General features: G+C 45.8%; 1 protein-coding gene across 13 annotated transcripts in view; it reads left to right on the top strand.

Annotated features, from left to right (window-relative positions):
• LOC133282497 (CCR4-NOT transcription complex subunit 1-like) overlaps positions 1-18,150 on the top strand; it is an 89,786-nt gene that overhangs the window by 17,482 nt on the left and 54,154 nt on the right. For 12 of the 13 annotated variants that reach the window (XM_061478493.1, XM_061478494.1, XM_061478498.1 and 9 more), the window contains 5 exons: positions 1,656-1,824; positions 3,994-4,120; positions 4,412-4,522; positions 11,843-12,013; positions 12,571-12,698. In XM_061478493.1, coding sequence (XP_061334477.1) covers positions 1,656-1,824; positions 3,994-4,120; positions 4,412-4,522; positions 11,843-12,013; positions 12,571-12,698 — 706 coding nt within the window. Of the gene's footprint in view, positions 1-1,655; positions 1,825-3,993; positions 4,121-4,411; positions 4,523-5,096; positions 5,322-11,842; positions 12,014-12,570; positions 12,699-18,150 lie in introns of those variants that run through there. The other variant, XM_061478496.1, reaches the window with a different exon arrangement.

Here is an 18,150-nt window from a genome sequence, read left to right as displayed (position 1 = left end):
GGTGGTTGTCAGGAAGCCTGACTAAATGCAAACTTTGAAATGGATTTTTGTAACTTACTGCCAGTGCAGTATGTTACGGATGGTGGGGAGCTTGTACGTTTTCAGAACTCTATCAACTGACAGAAAAATTCCACTGTCCTGGCATAACGTACTGGATTTTATTTCAATGAGCAGTAATGTGGTATCATGTTTGGTTTTTCTGAGGAGTGATAAATCAGTATTAAGTAGGGGATATTTGAATCTATGCTTGTGGGGGATGGTATTTGTAGATTTAACTTAAAGCAACTCAGTGCAAGGTAGTTGAAAAACTTGAGCTCCTTACAGCATAAGGAACAAACATTTCAAACAGGTATAGTATATTTTAAGCACTGGGTTGTGTATATTGGGTGCAGATCTATGAGGAAACACTAGCACAGGGAGGGAAGTGCTTTTGAATAAAACTGGTTCATGTCCTGGAAGCTACCATGGTCCTTGTGATGGCAGGGGTAGTGTCTTCCTTTCTGAAACAGTGTTTGCTGTAAACCCATCAGAATAAGGAATGGGACTTCAGAAACTAACTGGATTTAACTGGTCCCACTCCCTGGCTCTCTCCAGACCTAGAGCAAGGCACCCCTTATACAAGAGCAAAATATTTATTTTTTGTTGAAGTATTAACTAAGAAGTTATACTTAAATGAAGATTTAGTGTATTAGCTTCTGTAATTCCCCCCAACTTTGTTTTGGGAAATTCGGAACTCTTATCTGAGTGTCTTCAAAGAGTATGGAGACATTATGCTTCACCTTAACTAAGGATAATGCTGTTTCAGGAAAGCCCACCCATGAGGTGTCTTTGCTGCTTTCCACTGTGGACTGAACTCCCACCCACACATCTGGTTCTCTTGTTACTGTGTCTCCCTTAGACTTTGCTTCCCAGGGAGGAAGAAGGGAGCATTCTCTCTTTTCATGCCAAGTGCCTGGTTTAGATTGCCTAGACTTCTTAGACTCAATAGCAGGTCCTTTGTTTCCTAATACTTCCTGAGTTGGAGGAGAAGCTTTTACTGTCCTACTTGTGTTGTTTCTTGCTCTGTGCTCAGTTTGTTTTTTGTTTTTGTTTATAACTGCTGTTACTGACAATCCAGTTCTAAACTTGCTATTAGCCCTTTTGGGCAGCTGCAGTTGACTCTGTGGGAACCCAGTCTATTCTATGTTCTTATTCTCTAGGAATACAAGGGCCTATAGAGACAGGATGGGGAATGACTTTAAACTAACAGAGGGAAGATTTAGATCAGATATTAGGAAGAAATTCTTCCCTGTGGGGGTGGTGAGGCCTTGGCACAGGTTGTCCAGAGTAGCTGTGGCTGCCCCATCCCTGGCAATGTTCAAGGCCAGGTTGGACGGGGCTTGGAGCAACCTTGTCTAGTGGAAGGTGTCCCTGCCTGTGGCAGGGGTTTGGAACTGGATGAGCTTTAAGGTCCCTTCCAACCCAAACTATTCTATGAATATTCAAGTGCCTGTAGAGAACGAGGAGGTGGGATGGAGGGATGCTGCATGAGTGAGTGCCCTCTTGATTTCTGCATCAGTGGGGAAACTAGCACAGCAGTCAAATTATTTCAAAGTCACTTGCATGCAACTAGTGTTCTGTTTTTTTTTTTTGACACTTTTTTTTCTTGCCTTCAGATTTTCCCCAGGAGTGTTGTCCTGTGGTGCTTTCACCACTTCTATACCCTGAAAAACAGGACATTCTAATGGACAGGATCCTGGCCGATTCTGGAGGGATAGCCAAAACCATAATGGAGAGTTCTCTGGCAGATTTCATGCAAGAAGTTGGCTATGGCTTTTGTACCAGGTTTGTAGGCATCTTGTGTGGTGGTGGTTTTCCTTCTTGTTTCTTGAGACAAAGGGTAAAGAACACTTGCAGTACTAAAATAACTGGAACCTCATTGAGTATTGTGAGGTCTCTTGTTTTAATTCCTGTTTTATATTTTGCTTTCTTCTAATGTGTGTAGCATGTCTGTTGAGATTGTGTAGCATTTTGTCATGAGAAGGGCTAGGTAAAGGTATTCAAATTCTTCATGAAGGTTTTATAAGAATTTGACAATTGCCCTTTCTTGTTTTAAGTAAAACCAAAGTGGGTAGGCAGAATAAATCCCAACTAAATCTTACTAGATCTTTGGAAGAACTTTGCTTTTTGTGCCAGGCTGCTCTTAGCTCCCTTTTCATATGAAACGGGTTACAGGAGAGCTGAATGTAATAGTCTTGCTTCAAGAGTTGGCCAGCAGCAGCTTTCTGTTTGTACTGGGGTTTGATCAGTGTGGTAGACAGTATGACTGAGATCATTTGTAGCTGTAGGATCTAATTATGATAGTGAAATGCTAGAGTATCTTCACAGCTGTGTCTTTCCCTGCTTAGGCTTATTTTGGTAAAATACAGCTCTTAAACTCACCCTGGATCTGCACATATGTTTGTAGGAATACATGACCCACGTCTTCAATAGTGTTCCATATTCTTGCTCTGTGCCCCTAATCTGAAATGTTAGATGGGAAGCTGTCACTTGGACTTGCTGGAGCCATGCAAAATGGGCTGTCATGTACAGAACCCCATGGGTTTGCAGGTGTGGCCTCAGTAGGACTGAAGAGCTTTGCATATGGCATAAGTATTGTGTTATATGGGCTATTTGTTTATATGCAGGTTGGAATAGTTACTAGAAAAGTATGAGAAGCTAGACTACTTCGAAGCTTTCTATCGAAGAGTTAATTTGGCTGTATTACATTATTCATTATATATTGAATGTCTTTCCTGCTGTATACCTACTGTCTGCACAAATCCAGCTCAATTTCTGAATGCTGTTTTTAAGGATTTAGGAGTGCTCTAATAATGGTAGTGGTAACAGGAGCCTGCAAGCCTGTGGCTGGTTTTGATGGGGGCCTTAGTCTTAGCCCTCAATATGAACCTAATGTGTTGTGTGGTGGTTTTTTTTTTTGTTTGTTTGGTTGTTTTTTTGTTTGGTTGTTTGGTGTTTTTATTATTATTATTTTTTTTTTTTGTGGGGTGTGTGTTTTGGTGTTTTTTTTTGTTTGTTTGGTTTTTAGGAAGATCCATTTAAGAAGCATAAGCTAAGAGAACTAAATGTATTTTAAAGACTAGTGACTACTTTTGGGGAGGTGATAAAATCTGTTTTTTCACATAAGTTTCTGCTCAAATAGGGAAATGAAGAAACACAATATAAATGTGTTGGAAGATGTTGAAAGTTTTCCTTTGTTAAACACTGCTTTAGGAGGCATATGTTATCTGTACTGATGCTGTATGCATCTTGTTGGCCTAAAGAAGTGTTCACAAAGTGAAATGCATTGCAAAAAAGGGCTTTCAGTTCTAAAATTGAAACTTCAGCATCTGCTCATTGTTTGCTTTTGGGGCTCCTCAAAGTTTTTTTGTTAGCAACCTCTGCTCAGAGACACCTGGCCTTGCACCAGACCGGAAGGCGTCCATACTTTCACAGCTTATCTTTCGAACAGTGCATGTCATTGGTTTGAACATGCATTCTCAAAGCCTTTGTTTTACTTTTAGCTAGCAAAAACTTCACTCTCTGAAGCTGTGTAACAGGTCAATGCATGGAAGTGTTTCTAACAGCAAACTGCTAAACCTACCCTGTGCTTTTGCTTTGACAGAGCATAGCCTGTGAAACATCTCTTGCTGTCACTTAAGTCGACCTAGCTTTGAACTGAATACATGGCACAGCATGTTTCATTTAAATAACTGCATGGAGCTTCTACTGAATTTCTCTTCTTGCTTCTCATGGAATTTTATTATATTGGATCATTTGACTAATGTGACTGAGGCTGAGTGAATGGTTGTACTTAAGTTTGTGATTAGTTTCTCCCAACCATACTTACAGGTCTTGTTTTGGTCTGTCTTATGTTGTGCCATAGTGAAACCTGCTTTTGAATTAAGATCTCCCTGGGTTTTTGTGTGTTTTTATTTGTTTGTTTTTTTTTTGTTTGTTTTTTTTATATCTTAGCATGGAAGAATGTCGCAACATAATCATGCAGTTTGGTGTTCGGGAAGTCACGGCTGCCCAGGTTGCCAGGGTTTTGGGGATGATGGCTCGAACTCATTCGGGGTTGACGGATGGTATTCCATTACAAGTGAGTGACCTGTTGGGCTTAGATATATTTTAATCAGCAGATAATGAGGAGTTAAAATGCTGTTCTCTAGTAGTTCAAGACTTGCTTTTACTATTCAACACTTACAAGTCTAACTGTTCTGCTGAAAATGTCTAGAACACATTCTTGAATGAAAGATTCTCGGTTGTGTGCAACTGGTGACATTACTGGTCTGAACTTTTTGCCTTTATAGTGCTGGGAATTATGTAGCTAGGAGCTTTTGAGACTGCTTTATTCTTACCTAGTATTTGATGGAGTGTATTTAACTTGCAGTCTATTTCGGCTCCTGGCAGTGGGATTTGGAGTGATGGGAAAGATAAAAGTGATGGAGCACAAGCCCATACCTGGAATGTGGAGGTCTTAATTGATGTTCTTAAAGAGCTGGTAAGTTTTGTGAGCATCTTGGCCTTTATGCAGAATATCTGCAAGGAGGGCATGTCTCGGTGTGAACATAAAGCACTTTAAGCTCCTAGCAGCCTGAATGGCTTTCAATCTTATATAATTGTGTTGCTGTACTTAAATGACTAGTAGTGTTCTTTCCTCATGAACAAGAATATTTTGAGGAGTTGTGGAGAAAAAGCTGTCTGAATGGCAAACTTGGATGCAGCTTCAGATTTTATTCCACATTGCTCCCATGTACTCCAGCATATGTCCTCTGAGGGCTTGTGTGCTTGAACTTACTTCTGGCAGTGGAAAGTTTAGTGCATCAGGCACCTTGTTTTGAAAAACATCTCGCTGTAGGAATTGATGATGAAAAGGCAAAATATTTTCGTAGCTACTCATTCCAAAACACTAAATGTTTCTTGTGTGTGATGAGGCTTCAGTAACAGGAAACTTTCTCCACCACTTCTAAGCAGCATTTTTTGCAATTAACTCAGTGAAATGTGAGTACCATTTCCTTTGCCTACCTTATATTGGGTGATTTTTATTTTTTTTTTGTATGTCATCTCTAATCTATGCAGGAGTCCCTGCTTTATTTTCCTAAATCTTGGAACATAGAACTAGCTTTCTTTGGTGCTCGTGTATCTCTGAAATGAGTGTCTGTGATCCACAGTGGCCATGGTTCCCTCCAAGCTCCCCCATCCTTATGATTTCACGCTATTGCTGAAAATCAAATAGGTGCTTTGCAATTACTTGCAGTGTACATTATCCAAAAGGAAAAGCAAGTTCTGCTTGCCAGCAGGTCAGACCCTTTTGCCTTTTATTGGAGGGCATATGGAAGCCTACAAAAGGAATGAGTTAGCATGCTAAGAAAGGGGTTGTGTGTTTGGGGGTGGTGTTGTTTTTTTTTGGGGGGGGGGTTAGGACTTGTTAATGAAATGTTTGGAAGGATAGACATTACTGCCTGTGGTGCTGGGGAAGTGCAGTCTCACAGGCTAGTTTCAGACATTAACTTGCATGAAGTTCTCACAGCTATCTAAATCCTGTTCTTTTTAAAACCAAAGCCCTTTCTTTCAGCTAGAAGTCAGGTGTGTGTTAAGCTGGGTAAATTATAGATAAAGAGGGTTTCTTACAAGACAGTATTGAAGACTCTAATGTTTAAGACTGTGTCGTGGCTTAAACCCAGTCAGGTAACTTGTTCACTCACTCCCAGTGAGTGGTGCCCAGTCAGGTAACTTGTTCACTCACTCCCAGTGAGTGGTGCTGAGCTGACAACAATCGAGGTCCGTGTCCGTCTCCCCCCCCCGCACCGGGGCTCTCCCCTTCCCCGCTCCCGGAGGAACGGGGAGGAGGATCGAGAGAGTGCAACTCCTACGGGTTGAGACAAGAACAGTCCAGCAACAAATCACCACCGCTACTATCAGCTAAAACAATGATAAGGGAAAATAACAAGAGAAGAGAATACGATACCACCGGCCAAGAAACGAGTCCCACCCGGAAGCCCGTGTCCTTCCGGGTAACTCCCAGTTACCCCCCACCCCGGGCATGACGTGCTGTGGTATGGAATACCTCCCCGGCTAGCCCGGGTCAGGCGCCCCGTCTCTGCTTCCTCACAGCTTCCCCTCCTCCCTGGCAGAGCATGAGCCTCACAGAGTCCTTGGTCAGGGTAAACATCACTTAGCAACAACCGAAAACATTGGCTTCACCAACACTGTTCTCAAACTAGAAGTCAAAACACAGCACTGCACCAGTTAACACAAAGGAAAAAACATGACTGCTACTGCTGAACCCAGGACATTATCCACCCCTTATTCCATACCATTCACGTCGTGCTCAGATCCCACATTTTCAATACACCATCGCTCTCCCACATATATACATCCATATACATACAGACCAAGACGAAAAAATCATTTTCTTAGTGCATGGACCAATCCCTATAATGCTGCCGAGTGCATTCGGTCCATGATGTTCCAAGTTCATTCTCTGTTGGGATGATGGCTGGAGGGAAGTCAGGGCCAGTCGCTGGTGACCTGGAGACATCTAGTTGATGGGCTATAAAAGCATTACACAGCAGGCAACGGCATACAATTGAGTTCACTGGCTGTTTTCGCCTAAAATCACATCCCCTTGAGGTATACATCGGACTTCCCCATCTTCCCGCATTACCCACCAAGTATATCCAGGCCCCTGAGCAAAAGCAATCCCACGAGTGGGTTTGCCTTTACCTGAAGCAGGAATAACCCAGACTGTATTCCCCAGCAAATTCTTCATAGGCACCACGGGAACTTTGTCCCCCTCTACAATATGTAAAAGTTCTGACTGGGCTGGGCCGGCCCTGTTGGCAGATCCTCTGGTGTTGACCAACCAGGTGGCCTTTGGTAAATGTTTATCCCAATGCTTGAAAGTTCCCCCACCCATCGCTCTCAGTGTAGTTTTTAACAGCCCATTGTACCGTTTGATTTTCCCAGAGGCTGGTGCATGGTAGGGGATGTGATATACCCACTCAATGCCATGCTCTTTGGCCCAAATATCTATAAGGTTATTCCGGAAATGAGTCCCATTGTCTGACTCAATTCTCTCTGGGGTGCCGTGTCGCCACAAAATCTGTTTCTCAAGGCCCAGGATGGTGTTCCGGGCAGTGGCATGGGGCACAGCGTATGTTTCCAGCCACCCGGTGGTTGCTTCCACCATGGTAAGCACATGGCGCTTGCCTTGGCAGGTTGGTGGCAGTGTGATATAGTCAATCTGCCAGGCCTCCCCATATTTATACTTCAACCATCGTCCTCCATACCAAAGAGGCTTTAACCGCTTGGCTTGTTTAATTGCAGCACATGTTTCACACTCATGAATAACCTGGGCAATAGTGTCCATTGTTAAGTCCACCCCTCGATCACGGGCCCACCTGTATGTTGCATCTCTGCCCTGATGGCCTGAAGTGTCATGGGCCCACCGGGCCAAAAATAATTCACCTTTATGTTGCCAATCTAAGTCCATCTGAGCCACTTCAATCTTAGCCGCTTTATCCACTTGTTGGTTGTTCTGGTGTTCCTCAGTGGCCTGACTCTAGGGTACATGGGCATCTACATGACGTACCTTCACCACCAGGTTCTGCACCCGGGCAGCAATATCTTTCCACAGTGCAGCAGCCCAGATGGGTTTACCTCTGCGTTGCCAGTTGCTCTGCTTCCATTGCTTCAACCACCCCCACAGGGCATTTGCCACCATCCATGAGTCAGTAGAGAGATAAAGTACTGTCCACTTTTCTCGTTCAGCAATGTCCAGGGCCAGCTGGATGGCTTTCACCTGGGCAAATTGACTCGATTCACCCTCTCCTTCAGCAGTTTCTGCAACTTGTCGTCCAGGACTCCATACAGCTGCCTTCCGTCTCCGATGCTTTCCCACAATACGGCAAGAGCCATCAGTAAACAAGGCATACTGCTTTTCACTTTCTGACAGTTTATTATATGGTGGAGCCTCTTCAGCACGCACCACCTCCTCCTCTGGTGACATTCCGAAATCTTTGCCCTCTGGCCAGTCCATGATGACTTCTAGAATGCCTGGACGACTGGGATTTCCTATTCGAGTTCGTTGTGTAGTTAGTGCAGCCCATTTACTCCATGTAGCATCAGTTGCATGATGTGTAGAGGAGACCCTGCCTTTGAACATCCAGCCCAGCACGGGCAGCCGGGGTGCCAGGAGGAGCTGTGCTTCAGTGCCAATCACTTCCGAAGCAGCTTGAACCCCTTCATAGGCTGCCAGTATCTCTTTCTCAGTTGGGGTATAGCTGGCCTCAGATCCTTTATATCCCCGACTCCAAAAGCCGAGGGGTCGACCTCGAGTCTCCCCTGGAGCTTTCTGCCAGAGGCTCCAGGTAGGACCGTTCTCCCCAGCTGCAGTGTACAGCGCATTTTTTACATCTCGCCCTGTCCGGACTGGTCCAAGGGCTACTGCATGAACTATCTCGCGTTTAATTTGCTCAAAGGCTTGTTGCTGCTCAGGGCCCCATTTAAAATCATTCTTCTTCCGGGTCACATGATAGAGAGGGCTTACAATCGAACTGTAATTTGGGATGTGCATTCTCCAGAACCCCACTGCACCCAAGAAAGCTTGCGTTTCTTTCTTATTAGTTGGTGGAGACATTGCTGTTATCTTGTTGATCACATCTGTGGGGATCTGTCTACGTCCATCTTGCCATTTTATTCCCAAAAATTGAATCTCCTGTGCAGGTCCCTTGACCTTACTCCGTTTTATGGCAAAACCAGCTTTCAGCAGGATTTGAATTATTTTCCTCCCTTTCTCAAAGACTTCTTCCGCTGTATCGCCCCACACAATAATGTCATCAATGTATTGCAGGTGTTCTGGAGCTTGCCCCTGTTCCAGTGCAGTCTGGATCAGTCCATGGCAAATGGTAGGGCTGTGTTTCCACCCCTGGGGCAGTCGGTTCCAAGTGAACTGGACACCCCTCCAAGTAAAAGCAAACTGTGGCCTGCACTCTGCTGCCAAAGGAATGGAGAAAAATGCATTGGCAATATCAATCGTGGCATACTACTTGGCTGCCTTTGACTCTAGTTCATACTGAAGTTCTAGCATGTCCGGTACGGCAGCACTCAATGGTGGTGTGACTTCATTCAGGCCACGATAGTCTACTGTTAGTCTCCATTCTCCATTAGACTTTCGCACTGGCCATATGGGGCTATTGAAGGGTGAGCGGGTCCTGCTGATCACCCCCTGACTCTCCAGTCTACGGATCAGCTGATGGATGGGAATCAGGGAGTCTCGCTTGGTGCGATATTGCCGCCGGTGCACTGTTGTGGTCGCAATTGGCACTTGTTGTTCTTCAACTTTCAGCAACCCCACAGCAGAGGGATCTTCTGAGAGACCAGGCAAGGTGGACAGCTGCTCAATTTCCTCAGTCTCCAAAGCAGCAATACCAAAAGCCCACCGGTACCCTTTTGGGTCTTTGAAGTACCCTCTCTTGAGGTAGTCTATGCCGAGGATGCATGGAGCCTCTGGACCAGTCACAATAGGGTGCTTTTGCCACTCCCTCCCAGTCAGGCTGATTTCAGCCTCCAGCACAGTCAACTCTTGGGATCCTCCTGTTACTCCAGAAATATCGATGGGTTCCACCCCTTGACAGCTTGATGGCATCAGGGTACACTGTGCACCGCTATCTACTAGAGCCTTATACTTCTGTGGGACTGATGTGCCAGGCCATCTGATCCACACAGTCCAGTAAATCCGATTGTCCCCTACCTCCACCTGGCTGGAGGCAGGGCCCCTCTAATGGTCGTCACAGCATTGGACACTTAAGTCGTGTTGAAAGGGATTATTCTTCATTATCACAGGAGCTGGAGTAAAATCAGCTCTTCCACTCCATCTGGGAAACTGCTCACCAGAGACTGAAGCCGTAGCTCTCATGGGACGATCAGTCTTGGCCCTTGCTCCCCTCTTCAGTTCACTCACCCGTTCCTCCAAAGCTGAAGTAGGTTTTCCATCCCACTTTGTCATGTCTTCTCCGTGATCCAGCAGGTAAAACCATAGGGTACCCCGTGGCGTATACCTTCTGTATCTCCTCTCTTGAACAATAGGACGTCTTTTGTTAATAGCTGAGACGTGTGTTGGTACACGTGAGGAGCTGGATAAATCAGATACATCGTCCCTCAATTTGTCGAGGTCCTGGGACAGTTTTTTCACAGCTGAGATGATGGAAGGAGTGAGATTGTCTTCGAACTCTCGGAGTTTATGAACCATTTCATCCACTGTTAGTGGTACTATGTCATTCCAGGTCACTGTTGCCAATGAATGGGCATATGATGACGGTGCATTCCGTGTAAGTTTTCGCCACATGGGTCGTGTACATTCAACTTCATCTGGATCTATAGGTGTATCCCCGTTATTCGGCTTGATGTGATAGATCATCTCTACGATGGCCGATTCCCTCAGAGACTGGATGCCTTTGTCTATAGTAGTCCACTTGGCCGAACGACTCGTAACATCGTCCTTGTACGGAAACCTTTCTTTCACAGCTGCCAAGAGCCTCCTCCAAAGGCTGAGGGACTTTTTCTCTCTTGCAATTGCTTTGTCAATTCCCCCTTCTCTAGCAAGTGATCCCAGCTGCTTGGCTTCTGTACCTTCTAGTTCGTGACCATCGGCCCCATTGTCCCAGCATCGGAGTAACCAGGTGATGATGTGCTCCCCTGGTTGACGGGTAAAATCTTTTCGCATATTCCGCAGCTCGGTTGAGGTCCGAGGTCGAGAAGTTACCTCTTCTTCTTCTTCTTCGTCATGTGATGATGACTCCTGATCAGATTCTGGACCGGGTGGTGAATTCATTGGTTCTTCATCTCGCTTCACCCTTTTTGCCTCCTTTTTGCCTCCTTTTTGCTTGTTCTCTTGCGTACAGGGGCAACTGATATTGGTACGAATTGGTCCTCTGGTTTGGCTGCAGTGATTATCACTGTGGTTTGAGTAGCGACTGTACTTGTTTCTGGGGGTGGTGTAGCTACCGTGCTTGGAGCTCGGGTAACCGCGCTGTCTGTTGCAGTTGAAGTTTGAGCAGCTGCTGTACTTGCCACTGGGGTAGCTGCGCAGTTCATTGCAGCCAAAGTTTGAGTAGCGACTGTCGCTTTGCCCTCAAATCCGCCGACATTCTTTTCCTTTTGAAGGTGCTGGATAGTGTTGAACAAGGCCCTGTAAGCATAGGCCAAGCCCCAGCACGTTGCCGTGATTTGTCCATCTCTGGTATGGCCAGAATGACCACACACCTCATTTAAGTGTTTTACTAATTCTTCTGGATTTTGCAGTTGTTCGGTAGTGAAATTCCAAAATACTGGAGGGGCCCACTGACCTAGATACTTGCCCATACTATCCCACACACCCTGCCCCTCATGGCTGTCCAGCCTCTGGGAAAATCTCTCGGTCCTCCTACATCGTCGTTTGACCCCAGACAAGACCCAAACCTGAATCTGCTTAACTCTTGAAATCAGTAGTGGGCCTTCCGTGTCCTTCCGGGTAACTCCCAGTTACCCCCCACCCCGGGCATGACGTGCTGTGGTATGGAATACCTCCCCGGCTAGCCCGGGTCAGGCGCCCCGTCTCTGCTTCCTCACAGCTTCCCCTCCTCCCTGGCAGAGCATGAGCCTCACAGAGTCCTTGGTCAGGGTAAACATCACTTAGCAACAACCGAAAACATCGGCTTCACCAACACTGTTCTCAAACTAGAAGTCAGAACACAGCACTGCACCAGTTAACACAAAGGAAAAAACATGACTGCTACTGCTGAACCCAGGACAGACTGACTACTTGTTTTTCTGGTTGCAGAATCCTAGCCTAGACTTCAAAGTAGTAACCTATGAATTGGACCATCTGGGATTTCAGATTCGTGACAGCAAGGGCCTCCATATTGTGGTGTTTGGCATCCAGAGAGGGCTGGGCATGGAAGTTTTTCCTGTTAATGCCATATATAGACCTTGGAAGCATGCAGAGGGCCAGGTAAGCGTTACCAGTGTTTCTGCTGTATCATTACAACACCTGCCAAGTTCCTGGCTTTATTGAAAGGTAAATGTGGATTGGTAATGTGAATTTTGAGACAAGCCACACTGGAGAACTTGGCCTGTTAAGGCGTAGGCCTCAGGTATGTTACTGAAATACAGTCTGTTAATCGAGCAGTGTCTTCATTGTTTGAGAGGAGATGGTCACTTGCTGTACATGTGTGGCAGCACCTTTGGTTTTAGCAGAATCCTGGTGCATGATTCAGCTGAGTGTAGAACTGTTGCTGCACAGTTGTGCTGTGAGCTTTTTTTTACCTGGCTACACAAAAGGGCTACATCTTTGTGCAGACAAGTCCTCTCAGAACATCTGTATCTGTTGTTTTCAGAAATCCTGGGGGAAGTGTGAGGTTCAGTCTTATGTAAAACACTGATAATATATCTTGGCTCACCTCTACTGATTCATTGATTTGCATCATTTTCAGAAATGTGGCAGTTGATAAAGTGGAAGGAACCCTAAATTCTAAATATCTAAACTATTTCTGCTGTCTTTTATTCCAGCTCTCCTTCATTCAGCATTCCCTCATAAACCCTGACATCTTCTGTTTTGCCGACTACCCTTGTCATACTGTTGCCACAGACATCCTGAAGGCACCACCAGAGGATGACAACAGGGAAATCGCTACATGGTAAACCTGCTTCCAACTGCTTTTCATACCTAGTGAAAGATTACTTGTCTGGTCAAATGTGGCTTTGTAGTCATGGAGCCAGATTTATTTTTAGCTGTGTATATCCCAAGACTTCAGCCATTAGTATTTGAACAATGTTTGACTGATGAAAGTTCTCATGTTATCCAAACTTCTCATGTGTTAACATAATATTTGAAAGTGTACTGCTAGTTCTTGCTTTTAATGGAGTCATCCAGTTCTCTGGAGAATTTCTGCTGATATATTTTGGGACATACTGTGAGCTGATAGAAAGGTTTAGAGGTGGTATGAATTTAAATGTATTTCCCAGGATGAAATTAGGGAAACCTGCTGTACTTGTGTCGTGGCTTAAGCCTAGCCATGCAGCTCGCTCTCTCACTCCCCCCCCCTCCCACTCCTGGAGGGATGGGGAGGAGAACTGAAAGAATATAACTCCCATGGGTTAAGATAAGAACAGTCCAATAACTAAGGTATAACACAAAACCACTACTGCTACCACCAATAACAATAATGATAAGGGAAATAACAAGGGAAGAGAATACAACCACTCAGCACCCGCTGACCAATACCCAGCCGGACCGAGCAGTGATCTAGGCCTTTCGGGTAACTGCTCCCAGTTCTACATCCTGGGCATGACGTGCTGTGGTATGGAATATCTCTTTGGCTAGTTTGGGTCAGGTGTCCTGTCTCTGCTTCCTCCTGGCTTCACCTCCTCCATGGCAGAGCATGAGATTCAGAAAGTCCTTGCTCAGAGTAAACATTACTGAGCAACAACTAAAAACGTTGGTGTTATCAGCGCTGTTCCCAGGCTGAAAGTCAAAAACACAGCACTGCACCAACTACTAAGAAGGAGAAAAATGACTGCTACTGCTGAAACCTGGACAGCATCCACCACTTATTCCAAACCATTCACGTCATGCTCAGATCCCACATTTTCAATATACAATTGCTCTTATCTCATATATATATATATATATACACACACATATATGTACATCCACAGAGAGAGAAATTATTCCGTAGTGCATGGACCAATCCCTGTGAAGCTGCTGAGTCCATTCAGTCCATGATGTCAGGCTCCATCTCTTGTAACAGTCTTTCAGAGCAGGAGAGGATGTGTGCAGTGTTGGATTGTTGCCTGCTAATGCTGATCGTTCCTTTACCGCAGTACTCATCTGCTTTCTTCAAAGTTGATTCTCTGTTGGGATGATGGTCAGAGGGAAGTCAGGGCCAGTCGCTGGTGACCTGAAGGCGTCTAGTTGGTGGGCTATAAAAGTGCTACATAACAGGCAAAAACATGCAATTGAGTTCATTGGCTGCTTTCCCCTAAACTCAAATCCCTTTGGGGTATACATCGGACTTTATCACGCATTAGCCACCAAGTATATCTGGGTCCCTGAGCAAAAGGAGTCCCACAAGTGGGTTTGCCTTCACCTGAAGCAGGAATAACCCAGACAGTTTTCCCCAGCAAATTCTTCATATGCACCACAGGAACTTTGTCCCCCTCTACAGTACATAAAAGTTCTGACTGGGCTGGGCCAGGCCTGTTGGCAGATCCTCTGGTGTTGACCAACCAGGTGGCCTTTGGTAAATGTGTATCCCAGTGTTTCAAAGTGTCACCACCCATTGCTCTCAGTGTTGTTTTTAACGGCCCACTGTACCATTCAGTTTTTACAGAGGCTGGTGCATGGTAGGAGTTGTGATATACCCACTCAATGCTATGCTCTTTGGCCCAAATGTTTATAAGGCTGTTCCAGAAATGAGTCCCATTGCCTGACTCAGTTCTGTCTAGGGTGCCGTGTTGCCACAGTCTGTTTCTCATGGCCGAGGATAGTGTTCCGGGCAGTGGTGTGGGGCACAGCGTATGTTTCCAGACATCCGGTGGGTGGTTCCACCATGGTAAGCACATGGCGCTTGCTTTGGCAGTTCAGTGGGAGAGTGATATGATCAATCTGCCATGTTTATACTTCAGCCATCATCCTCCGTACCAGAGAGGCTTTAACTGCTTGGCTTGCTTAATTGGAGCACATTTCACATTCCTGAATAACTTGGGCAATACTGTCCATTGTTAAGTTCACTTTCGGTCATGAGCCCATATATATCTCGTATATCTCTGCCTTGATGTTATGGTGTCATGGGCCCACCAGGCCAAAAATAATTCACCCTTATGTTGCCAATCTAAATCCATCTGAACCACCTCAGTCTTAGCAGCTTGATTCACCTGTTGGTTGTCCTGATGTTCCTCAGTGTCCTGACTCTTGGGTACATGAGCATCTACATGGCGTACCTTCACCACCAGGCTCTGCACTTGGGCAGTGATATGTTGCCAGAGTGCAGCAGCCCAGATGGGTTTCCCTCTGTGTTGCCAGTTACTCTGCTTCCATTGCTGCAACCACCCCCAGAGGGCATTTGCCACCATCCATGAGTCAGTAGAGAGATAAAGTACTGGCCACATTTCTCATTCAGCAATGTCCAAGGCCAGCTGGATGGCTTTCACCTCGGCAAACTGACTCGATTCACCCTCTCCTTCAGCAGTTTCTGCAACTTGTCATAAGGGACTCCATACAGCTGCCTTCCATCTCTGATGCTTTCCCACAATACGGCAGGACCCAACAGTACACAATACTGCTTTTCACTTTCTGACAGTTTATTATGTGGTGGGGCCTCTTGAGCACACATCACCTCCTCCTCTGGTGACATTCCAAAATCTTTGCCCTCTGGCCAGTCCATGATGACTTCTAGAATTCCTGGACGACTGGGATTTACTGTTCGAGCTTGTTGTGTTATTACTGTGGCCCGCTTACTCCATGTAGCATTGGTTGCATGATGTGTAGAGGAGACCCTGCCTTTGAACATCCAGCCCGGCATGGGCAACCAGGGTGCCAGGCGGAGCTGTGCTTCAGCGCCAATCACTTCCGAAGCAGCTCGATCCCCTTGATAGGCTGCCAGTATCTCTTTCTCAGTTGGGGTATAGCTGGCCTCAGATCCTTTGTATCCCCAACTCTAAATGCTGAGGGTTTGACCTCGAGTCTCCCCTGGAGCTTTCTGCCAGAGGCTCCAGGTAAGACCATTCTCCCCAGCTGCAGTGTAGAGCACATTTTTTACATCTGGCCCTGTCCAGACTGGTCCAAGGGCTACTGCATGAACTATCTCGCGTTTAATTTGCTCAAAGGCTTGTTGTTGCTCAGGGCCCCATTTGAAATATTTCTTCTTCCAGGTCACAAGAAAGAGAGGCCTTACAGTTGAGCTGTAATTTGGGATGTGCATTCTCCTGAACACCCCAGCACCTAGGAAAGCTTGTGTTTCATTCTTGTTAGTTGGTGGGGACGTTGCTGTTATCTTGTTGATCACATCTGTGGGGATCTGGTAATGTCCATCTTGCCATTTTATTCCCAAAAAATGAATCTCCTGTGCAGGTCCCTTGACCTTACTTTGTTTTATAGCAAAACTGGCTTTCAGCAGGATTTGGATTATTTGGATTATTTTCCTCCCTTTCTCAAAGACTTCTTCCACTGTATCACCCCACACAATAATGTCATCAATGTTGTGTTTGGCACTTGTTCTTCGACCTTCAGCAACCCCACAACAGAAGGATCCTCTGAGAGACCAGGGAAGGTGGGCATCTGCTTCATTTTCCCGTCTCCAGAGCAGCAATACCATAAACCCATTGGTACCCTTTTGGGTCTTTGAAGTACCCTCTCCTGAGGTAGTCTATGCCAAGGATGCATGGAGCCTCTGTACCAGTCACAATGGGGTGCTTTTGCCATTCCCTCCCTGTCAGGCTGATTTCAGCCTCCAGTACAGTCAACTCTTGGGATCCTCCTGTCACTCCAGAAATATAGATGGGTTCCACACCTTGACAGCTTGATAGCATCAGGGTACACTGTGCACTGCTATCTACTAGAGCCTTATAGTTCTGTGGGACTGATGTGCCAGGCCGTGTGCTCCACACAGTCCAGGAAACCCAGTTGTCCCTCTCCTCCACCTGGCTGGAAGCAGGGCCTCTCTAATAGAGATCTTAAGATTCTTCACTTAAATCTTGTAGAAAGGGATTAGTATGCCTTATCACAGGAGCTGGAGTAAAATCAGCTCTTCCGCTCCATCTGGGAACCTGCTCACCAGAGACTGAAGCCGCAGCTTTCAATGGATGATCGTCCTTGACCTCTGTTCTCCTCTTCAGTTCTCACACCCGTTGCTCCAGAACTGAGGTAGGTTTTCCATCCCACTTCGTCATGTCTTCTCTGTGAGCCCGCAGGTAAGACCATAGGGTGGCCCGTGGCATATACCTTCTATATCTTCTCCCTCGAACAGTAGGATACCTTTTGTTAATAGCTGAGACGTTTGTTGGTACACGCGAGGAGCTGTATAGATCAGATTGATCGTCTTTCAATTGGGTGAGCTCCTGGGAGAGTTTTTCCACAGCTGGGATGATGGAAGGGGTGAGATTATCTTCGACCTCTCGGAGTTTATGAACCATTTCATCCACTGTTAGTGTCACTGTGTCATTCCAGGTTACTGTTGTCAGTGAATGGGCGTATGATGTAATGGTGCATTCCATGTAAATTCCCATTACATGGGTTGTGTAAGTTGACTTCATCTGGATCTTTGGGGTGCTTCCCTGTTATTCGGCTTGATGTGATAGATCATCTCTACAATGGCTGATTCCCTCAGAGGCTGGATGCCTTTCTCTAGTGTAATCCACTTAGCCGAATGACTCATAACATCATCCTTGTATGGAAACCTTTTTTTTTCCACAGCTGCTAAGAGCCTCTTCCAAAGGCTGAGGGACCCTTTCTCGTTTGCAATTGTTTTGTCAACTCCCTCTTCCCTAGCAAGTGATGCCAGCTGCTTGGCTTCCCTACCTTCTGGTTCATGACTGTTGGCCCCATTACCCAATATCGGAGCCACCAGGTGATGATGTGCTCTCCTGGTTGATGGATAACATCTTTTCTCATATTATGTACCTTGGTTGAGGTCCAGGGTCGAGAAGTCACCTTTTCTTCTTCTTTATGTGATGATGACTCCTGATCAGATGCTGTCCCGGGTAGAAAATGCATTTCCATTGCTTCTTCATCTTGTTCCTTCATCTTTCCTGTCTTTTTTTTTTTTTTTTGGCTTTTCCCCTTGTGTACAGGAGCAACCGATAATGGTACGAATTAGTCCTCTAGTTTAGCTGCAGTATCTGTTGTCGGGATTTGGGTAGCTCCTGTACTTGTCGCTGGGATTTGAGTAGCTACTGTACTTGTCGCTAGGGCTGGTGTAGCTGCTGTGCTTGGTCCTGGAGTAGGTGCGCTGCCATCGGATCCAGGGACATTTTCTTCCCTTTCAAGGTGCTCGATAGTGTTGAACAGGGCTCTGTAAGCATAGGCCAAGCCCCAGCACATTGCCATAATTTGTCCCTCTCTGGTATGATCAGGATGACAACACACCTCAT

Source organism: Pezoporus flaviventris, unplaced genomic scaffold, assembly GCF_033815535.1.
Source record: "Pezoporus flaviventris isolate CSIRO_AGI_PZ_B2104156 unplaced genomic scaffold, CSIRO_AGI_Pfla_v1 ptg000125l, whole genome shotgun sequence".
Classification (NCBI taxonomy): Eukaryota; Metazoa; Chordata; class Aves; order Psittaciformes; family Psittacidae; genus Pezoporus; species Pezoporus flaviventris.
Note: the sequence above shows the minus strand (reverse complement) of the source record. Positions and strands in the feature narration are given on the sequence as shown.